This window comes from Poecilia formosa, unplaced genomic scaffold (genome assembly GCF_000485575.1).
Source record: "Poecilia formosa unplaced genomic scaffold, Poecilia_formosa-5.1.2 Scaffold1, whole genome shotgun sequence".
NCBI lineage: Eukaryota > Metazoa > Chordata > Actinopteri > Cyprinodontiformes > Poeciliidae > Poecilia > Poecilia formosa.
In genome coordinates, this window is record NW_006799940.1 from 1,780,817 (window position 1) to 1,789,543 (window position 8,727).

Here is an 8,727-nt window from a genome sequence, read left to right on the forward strand (position 1 = left end):
AGGCAATTCAAAGTACATAAAGATACACAGAACTATTAACAATAAGTTAATAGTTAAAAATAAAATAATAATAATAATAATAATAATAATAAACTGAGGTTAAGAGTAGACGGCAGCAAATAAAAATGTTTTTAAACTAGTTTTAAAAAAACCTTTAATGTTGGAGTGTTCCTGCAGCGAACACAAAGTTTTTTAACTTTAGTCTTGTCCATGTATTTAATAAATGCTTTAAACAAATTAATATTTGGATGAATCTAAGTTTTCTTCAGTTAAATAGTGAAAAGTATGTTTTATTTGGTACGGGTTGAGTTGTTCCTAACTTTGTTTGGACCCGATCTCTCAAGGATTTTATATACTCAGTAATTTTATTGCAAGTCTGGTTCAGAACTATCAAGTTGCATTAGTTTTTTTTTATTTTTTATTTGAATTAAGTAGATATCCAGATAATTAATACTAAAACCATTTTAAGCATCAATTCTTTCTTGTGTTTAAAAGTTGACACAAAGTTCCTTCCAGTTAAATTTGCACCTTAGCATTAGAAACAAAAATAACTAAAAAAAAAAAACAAAACAAAACAAAAACAGACTGTTAGAATCATTGTGGACTGTTTTATGTGGGCCACAGTAAAACTGGTTTGCTCCACAATGAGGTGACTATTGGAAACATCAAAGAAGGAACACACGGTCTGAGTCACTTTGGGGACTGGAGGACGCTTGTAAACCCGAAAGCATCCCAAAAAATTACAAGAAACCAAGAGAACACTGGCAGTGGAGCCAGGAGCAGAGAGAGTTGATGGAAAAGGTTTAAAGCGATGAATACATACACCAGGCATCCATACAAAAGGCTCCTGCATCAGTAAATACATTAAGTCTGTTAATGTGTGTGGTTTATTTTGACTTCCTTATGCCAAAGATTTTAAAATGTTGTCCAGCTCCATGTCCTGAAGAGATACTCCAACACAGCTGATTCAAATCTTCCAGTTATCTCAACATGGCTTGAAATCTGCAGAAACCTAATAATGAACATTTCAGGTGTGTTGAACCAGATAAAGAACTTATTTCAATCTGATTTTACACCTGATTTCCCCTTTTGATGGACAATAAAGGCTGTTTCTAACTAAATACTTCATAATTCCTAAGCTACGTTGTGCATGTGCAGTACCTACTCTTATTAGCTCACACTGCAAAAACACAAAATCTTACCAAGTATTTTTATTCTAGTTTCTAGAGAAATATCTTACTGCACTTGAAATAAGACAAAATTAGTTTACAAGCAGCATTTTAGCAAGATAAAGGGGCTTGTTTTAAGTCAATAATTCCTTAACTTATTGACTTAAAATAAAAGACATCAATTATAAATAAAAGACATCAATTATAAATGTCTTTTATAATTGAGACATTTCTTCACTTATAGTATGAAGAAATATCTTCGTGTTATTTCCTCATATTAATGGAACCAATACTTAAGAATATTAATCAGTATTAAGGAATTATTGACTTAAAACAAGCTCTTATATCTTGCTGAAGAGCTACTTTTAAGTTAGTACATGTGAAATAAGGCATTTACACTAGAAACTAGACCAAAAATACTTGGTAAAACCTATATTTTTTGCAGAGTACATCAATGTACTTCTGAAATATTTTAAAAATAGTAATAAAGTTGATTTCTAGGTCAATATTTTATTATGCTTTCATCAGCATCATGCATTTTTCTGAGTCAGCATTTTCCAGCTATTCTTGTCATGTTCATCTGTGTGTCAAACATCCTGTTTGTTAATGCATCCAGTGGAAAGCACAGTGTTTTGCTGTTATATCCAGCAGATGGGGATAAAACTCCAAAATAGAGGTTTAGAATAATCTTACTTTTAATGCATCTCCTCACAGCACAATGTTGCATTAGGGAAACTTATAGAGAGTGAAGACAAAACCCGTTTTGAATGCAAATATAGTCTTACCAAACAATACACAAGTATTTTTTTGTCTAGTTTCAAGTGCAAATATTTTTAATACACTTAAAATAAAACAAAACTAACTTACAAGTAACTTTTAAGCAAGATATAGTACTTTGTTTTAACTCAATAATTAATGAATATTGCTGAAAAAGTACTTGTTCCATTGGCAGATTATTTCACTTATAATGTGGGAAAATGTCTTGTTATAAGTGAAATAATCTGCATCAATATTAAGAAATTATTGACTTAAAACAAACTCTTTCTTGCAGTAAAGTTACTTCTAAGTTTTGTGTTTTCTTATTTCAAGTGTACGAAGGTATTTGCACTAGCAACTAGAAAACAAAACTTGGTAAATTTTTGTGTTTTTTTGCAGTGTGGCCACAAATCCTAATTAAATTCTGAAGAGAATTTGCTTTCCACAACACAATTTCCTCACCATGTTTCTGAGCTTGGAAAAATGCACAAAGCAAAGCCAGCTGTGTTTTCTGGGTCACATTGGAAATGGATCAAATGATGTCCATGTTCATGTGGGCTGACTCAGCACAGAAACTGTCTGTTTTGCAAACGTAGGGCCTTTAAAAAGTATCTAAACCTCTTGGACTTCTTGGCATCTCGTCTTTGGAGATACTGGACGTTTTCTTCATCTTAAAAATAATCTTTTTGGAAGGAATTAGTTTGCTTTTTGGATCATTATGTTAAGGGTGAGAGCAATCTTTTGACTTGATACCTGCCGTAACAAGTTAAAAATGTAGCCAGTTTCTGGTTTAATGGGTCAGAAATGCAACAATTTTTATGGCTCAGAAAGATGTGTCCATGTCAGAGGTCCAGCCCTGATCTTTTGGCCTGCTCTTTTTATCTGTTCACCTTCGTTTTCCTTTTATTTTGTTCCTCCCTTTACGGCAAACAAGTCTATAATTGTCTTGAGCTTTAACTGTTTAACTACCTGTTAAAACAGATTTGTAGACGACTTTGAGAGTTTTCACTGTGAAGTCTTAACGACTAGAGACCAGGAGACTATGCTAATGAGCACAATATGAACAAGATCATCATTTATTCCCTAAATATGAGGTTAATATGTAAAAGGATGCTCAATGTGACTCTGTACCTAAATCAAGCATAACAAATCAGATGGTACAGAAGTTAACCCTTTCATGGACAACTGTCTAAAGTCATTTTCTTGTGCTTCTTGTGGATTTTTATGTTATAAATGCACACAGACCACTGAAATGGACACTAATGCATCATGAAATACACTATCAACTACTGGCCATCAGCTGCAAATGCAAGAAATTATTTTTGTTAAATCCAATATGGCTGACATGAAAGCATGCCAGCCGACCCGGTCCCTCCTTCTACTGTAGACGACTCTTGCAGGTAAACAAAATATTGTGACATCAGATAACCCCTAAAGAACAATACTGCTGATGCATTTTTCAAATAACATCTTTGCATTTGGGGAAAATTACAATTGATCACCTAAAAAAATAAAATATTTTTTCCTGCCATTTTTAATGCCTTAAGAAAATAAAAAAGGAAAGAAATCTTAACACAAAGGATCGTAATTCATGCATGAAAGGGTTAATTATCCAGGTGGATTTTTTAAAGAGGCTATGCATGAATAAGTATGTTGTTTACTTCTCTTTTCACTCAAAAATTACTTTATTACTTTATTAGATTTCTGTCATGATTTGTTGGTGTTATTATTGTCACCAAAATATTTCCGTACAGGTTAATCAATTTGTGTTGAGTCTATTTCAAACATGAGCCACGTGTGTGAAAGCTTAATAAAAAAAACCTTAACATCCATCAGATATATATTTTTTTAGATTTCATCAGTTTTACTTTGAATCTCAGTTTCTTCTGCATAATCTGACTTTTCACTGTCATTTCCCCATAATATCAATACATTTTAAAACCACCTGCCATGTTAACATGCAGCCTCTGCCTGCCTGCACACATCAAATGCCTGCCAGTGAGTCTGTGAGGGTCTAAAAAAGATCGATGGGCATCTGTCAGCTTGGTGGTTGATCTCTGAGTCACAATGCTCCCACTCAGATTCCTCGCATGAATCTGCTTTAAACCCCCTCAAAGCGCCAATGCTTTGATAGCAGATGTCACGGAAACATGAAAAACAGAGAAATATGGCATGTGATGACTGTTATGTAAGTTTAATGATCAGAAATGCCCCTGGAGGAGGAGATGTTCAACGGATCCGTGAACTTTTAACACTTATGTTGTCGACTAAATTAAAACTCTTCCTCCTGTTTCTCAGAACTGAAGATCAGATGAGTCCATATAATAAACTCCTCATTTTTCTGCCCAGTGTAATATTTATTAAAAGATTTAAAAGCTTTGCATTTTAAAGCATGGGAAGGTCTTACTTATGGGTAACTGCTGCCCCCTGTTGATCGATCAGTATTTGTTTTCAGTTGAAATCCTGTTTCTCTTTTTCTTCTGTAGGTAACCAATCCTGAGGGGGGAAAAAATGAAATCACAACTCATTTTTATACCCAACGTTGTAATTTTTAGGGCTGGATTTTGTTAAACCTTTGAGATGCTTCATAATTTAGTTAAATGGTCCTCTAGACAGGCTGTCATGCATATTTTAGGTGTTTTCCTGCTTCTGCAAACCTGATTTCAATTATTGGCTGTTTAGCAGTCTGTTGTTGAACTGCAATTATCTGAATCAGGTGTGTTAAAGCAGGGAAACATATAAAAACATGCAGGATTTTAGTTACCGTCTACTTATTGCTGAGGTTTTTTTAATAATTGACTTTCAGGGAATTGCATTGTTTGACTGTAAATACAGTTTAATCCCTGTGCAGCTTAGATTATCAAGCATTTTTCATAAATTCAGCTGAAGAAAATAAAATTAGACTGTTTTTGTGATAGGCTGCTCAAAAACATAAATGCAAAATGGTGTAGTTCCCTTTATCATGGGTTTGCTGGGTTTCTTCATCATAATGTCAAATGTGGGTAAATATAGATGCAGCAAATCATCTAAAGAGATAAAACACCTTGAATATTTCTCTTCATGTCTGGATCTTCTGTGGATAAATTTAGAAAATGAAATGTCAAAGTCTGTCAGTCTCATGTGTGCAAAAAAATTAGAATTACCACCATGTTTCAGGGCTAAATGTCATCTGTCTGCTCTGGTGAATAAGACTGGAAAATATGCAGCTTTTCAGATAGTTGCAATTTTGCAAACAAAAGCAAAAAAGAAGGCTTTGCTTCTTTTTTTCTCTCTTTTCAGTACTTGTGTAATACCTGTGCATTAACAGAGCTTTTTTGAATAAAAGCATGAACTAGCTGCATATAACCCAACAGAACAATTATTTTTCTTTCTAACATCAAACTCATGTTTTCACCCCAATGTAACAGTAAATGTAACAGGTTCAAACTAAATATTCAGCTCACTAACTAAATGCTTAATTTGGGGAAAAATGTTTAAATTGACAGTAAAGGTAAATAATTAGCTAGTGTGCTACATATTTGGTGTGCTTGGATCTAATTATTTATTTAGCAAGCTAAATATTAAGCTTCTAAGTAAATAGCCCCAAACTTAATATTTGCCTATCAAGCTAAATATTTATTTCCAAACTAAATGTTTAACTTGCTAATTAAATGTTAAGTTTAAAAAAAGTACAAATTAATAATAAATAAGGTCAAAATTAAATATTGAAAGATTAAACGGTTGAAACAAGCCCACACAGCACATGACTTACAATCGATAGTACCCACACAGGCACATCAGCTAGAAGAAAACAAACACACCAAGTACAATACTTTCATTCTATTGGCTGAGAGGTTGCTAGGCGACTCTGTCAAAAAGGCAGCGCTAGGTTTCGTAAGCGAACAGAAAGTCCAAGCAGAGACCAATAAGTGTGAGTGCAAGGAGATGTTTTGAGTACAAGCATTATAAGTTTTGAGAAGACAGACATGAAGTCCTGCTTTCAAAATAAAAATGTAAGCAAAAGCATTTAAAGTTTTGATAACAAAAGACATGAAATCCATTTTTCAGTCTGAAAATGTGTGCTCTTGGATTATGGCAGAAAAATTAGATTATTTTTCAAATATTTCAGGTTGAATACAAATTTATGCTTCTGCTGAATTATGCTACATCTTTTGCTACATTTTACTATTGTACTTTTTCAAACATTTCACCATTTTACTATTTCAAATATTTTACTATTGTACTTTTTGAAATATTTCAGATTGCATATAAATTTCTACTTCTGCTGAATTGTTATATCTTTTGCTAAATTTCACTATTTAGCAAAACATTTCTACCATGTATGACTGTTGCTTTCTTCTGTTTTTTCCTACTTCTTATGCTTTGTTCTGCTCTTTCTTGCATAATCTGCAGCAATCATTCTGCAGATTTGCATTCTCACAGCTGTTTCGCTAGGAACAGCAATTAGCATGTGTGTGCTTAGTTTTTGTTTCATGGGTTAAAATAAAGACAAAAACTGAATAAATAAATTACTTCTTGTGTTCCTCTTCATGCGATTTAAAACTCATGTCACGTTTTTAGACTCTGTTCAGGGAAAATATCAACTACACAAACTGAACCATGAATGTAAAGTCAACCAGCCAGGAAATGTTTCTTTTTCATTCATTTATTTTGCATTTCTGAGGCAAAGAAAACTCAATTATGGAGGTCAAAGCCAGGTGAGAAAAAACAAAACGATTAATTTATCGTAATTCTACAAACCTGTGAAACACACTGATGAAGATACAATTATGAAATTATGTCTCAGAGGAAATTTGATGAGAATTTTATTTCATAATGGTTTATGTTTTATTTAAGCTGTTGTTCTGCTTATCCACCCCATGTATTCACACACATCCATGACTCTAACTGGTTCGTCACATGCATTTTGTCCACTTTCAGAAAGCACACCGTAAATCATGTTGTTGAACATCGCTGCTGAGCCAGAGTCACCCTGTTGAAAAATGCATAACAATACATTTATTTATGTTGTAAAACAGAAAAGTCTTCTAATCACTGGAGAGAGATATCGAAGAAACAAACTTACATGACATGTATCCTTGTCTGGTGCTGCAGTAAGGAATATTTTCCCACATGGCGGCCAGAAGAAGGAAACGGCAACAACTTTCATGTTGACACACTGAAGACGTGTTGGAAGAGCAGCATCGAGTACTGTAGAGAAACATGACAATCATAAACATGTTCGTCACTCGACCTTTTCTGGAGAGGCAGAAAAACATTTTATTCTCATAACTTCAATGTTTCTCTCACGTCGCTCATTATTGGGGCCGGCTGTCGTTATTCCCTCTCCTACCAGCTGAACATCATCGTCTCTAAAACACAAGAAGAATAAAATGTAACAATACAAGATAACAATGTAATGAAGAACAATGAAAGAACAGGAAATGAATCCATGAAGGACTTCATCCACTGACACACGAGTGTCCACCTCCAGTCCTCAGTGAAGGTGTCCTGCGTCCTTTACATGCGTCTCTGGTCAAACACACCTGAGCTAAACGGGTCCTGATTCTGCTAGTGGCCCGATTACCTGACTCAGGTGTGCTGGAGCAGAGGCACCAGGACTGGAGACAGAAATCCTGAAGTCATGTTTTTGGTCAGAGAAAGACTTACACTTTAAGACGATGACTGCAGTCTGGTAGCTGAGCGGGTTGGACATCTGTTACTGGTCTCCGAAGCTTCAGCAACATGATGTCATGCTTCTCGTCGTGGGCAACATAACTCACAGGATCTTCTCGGATTACCGTATTCTGATGTATAGCAGTCTGTGGATGAACTTTTAACATTACTACGTTAATCCTGCAGAAAAGGTTAGATTATAATGAGCACACAGAAAACCTAATCATCTGCAGATAAAACTGTCTTGATGTCTCTTTCCTACCACCCAATATCCGACTTCCAGCAGTGAGCTGCAGTCAGGATCCACTGAGGGTGGATCAGAGTTCCTCCACAGCGGGTTTTTGCTTTACCCATGCTGCCCACCAGCCGAACATGATAAAGATGCTCCTTCTCATCACAGTCATGACCTCCAATGATTCTCTTCTGCAGAGAAACATCTGAGTTCACTGAAACACCTGAAGAAGAAAACGGGGAAGTTTGAGAGTCACAGAGAGCAGCAGCCTCCCTGGAGCCAGTGGAAATGTCTCCAGTGCTTCAGACTCACCCAGCCCCAGCAGCAGCAGAACCTTCAGCAGAGCCATTGCTGGTCCAGCTTCCTGTGAATATCTACAGTCCTGCAGCAGCTTTTAAACTCTGTTCACAACTTCCTTCTGGACAGGAAGCCACCAATCCCAGAACGGACACCGATCTGTCCAATCACAAGATAGACACCGATCTGCGCTGTCATCTGCATACAGAGGAACTCATCGCTCTAAAGAAAAAGGTTCTTGTTCCATTGACGGATTATTTCACCAATAACAAAACATTTTCCCCCTAGTATAACTTAAATAATCAGCCAATGAAACAAGAACCTTCTCATCAATATTAAGGAATTAACTTAAAAGAAGCAACTCCTATATTTTGCTGCAAAGTTTCTTGTAAGTTAGTTTTGCCTTACCTCAAATGAATTGAGAGATTTGCATTAGAAACTAGACTACAAATAATTGGTAAATGGTTTCCAATCTATACAAGAATTCACATCTGCCTTTGCTCCCAAAAATAGTATAATTTTGTATATTGGGGAGCTGTAAAAATGACCCTCTATACAAACAGAAAAGGGTTTGCTTCTTTTATTTGGAAAAAGAACAATATTACAGTGCTGGGTGGT

The 8,727-nt window shown here is 35.2% G+C and overlaps 2 protein-coding genes across 2 annotated transcripts; both read right to left on the bottom strand.

Annotated features, from left to right (window-relative positions):
• Positions 1 to 6,593: 6,593 nt before the first annotated feature.
• On the bottom strand, positions 6,594 to 7,655 carry LOC103135154 (kallikrein-4-like). Its single transcript, XM_016663384.1, has 4 exons — positions 7,577 to 7,655; positions 7,215 to 7,276; positions 6,991 to 7,115; positions 6,594 to 6,897 (listed from the first exon to the last, which is right to left on the bottom strand). The coding sequence occupies exons 1-4, from the start codon at positions 7,618 to 7,620 to the stop codon at positions 6,757 to 6,759; spliced, it is 372 nt and encodes a 123-aa protein (XP_016518870.1). The 5' UTR covers positions 7,621 to 7,655; the 3' UTR covers positions 6,594 to 6,756.
• A 100-nt stretch (positions 7,656 to 7,755) lies between these two features.
• Positions 7,756 to 8,504, bottom strand: LOC107833638 (alpha- and beta-fibrinogenase OhS1-like). Its single transcript, XM_016663434.1, has 2 exons — positions 8,125 to 8,504; positions 7,756 to 8,035 (listed from the first exon to the last, which is right to left on the bottom strand). Exons 1-2 carry the CDS (start codon positions 8,159 to 8,161, stop codon positions 7,839 to 7,841), a joined length of 234 nt encoding a protein of 77 aa, XP_016518920.1. The 5' UTR covers positions 8,162 to 8,504; the 3' UTR covers positions 7,756 to 7,838.
• Between the last annotated feature and the right edge of the window lie 223 nt (positions 8,505 to 8,727).

What these genes read in the sequence shown, in the direction of transcription:
- LOC103135154 (XM_016663384.1), bottom strand. Translation starts at nt 7,620, where the DNA reads ATGTCCAACCCGCTCAGCTACCAGACTGCAGTCATCGTCTTAAA. An exon ending in CGGCCCCAATAATGAGCGAC is followed by an intron (nt 7,116 to 7,214) that starts GTGAGAGAAACA and finishes GTTTCTCTACAG; the next exon opens with TACTCGATGCTGCTCTTCCA. An exon ending in CAGACAAGGATACATGTCAT is followed by an intron (nt 6,898 to 6,990) that starts GTAAGTTTGTTT and finishes ATTTTTCAACAG; the next exon opens with GGTGACTCTGGCTCAGCAGC.
- LOC107833638 (XM_016663434.1), bottom strand. Translation starts at nt 8,161, where the DNA reads ATGGCTCTGCTGAAGGTTCTGCTGCTGCTGGGGCTGG. An exon ending in TCTGCTGCTGCTGGGGCTGG is followed by an intron (nt 8,036 to 8,124) that starts GTGAGTCTGAAG and finishes TTTCTTCTTCAG; the next exon opens with GTGTTTCAGTGAACTCAGAT.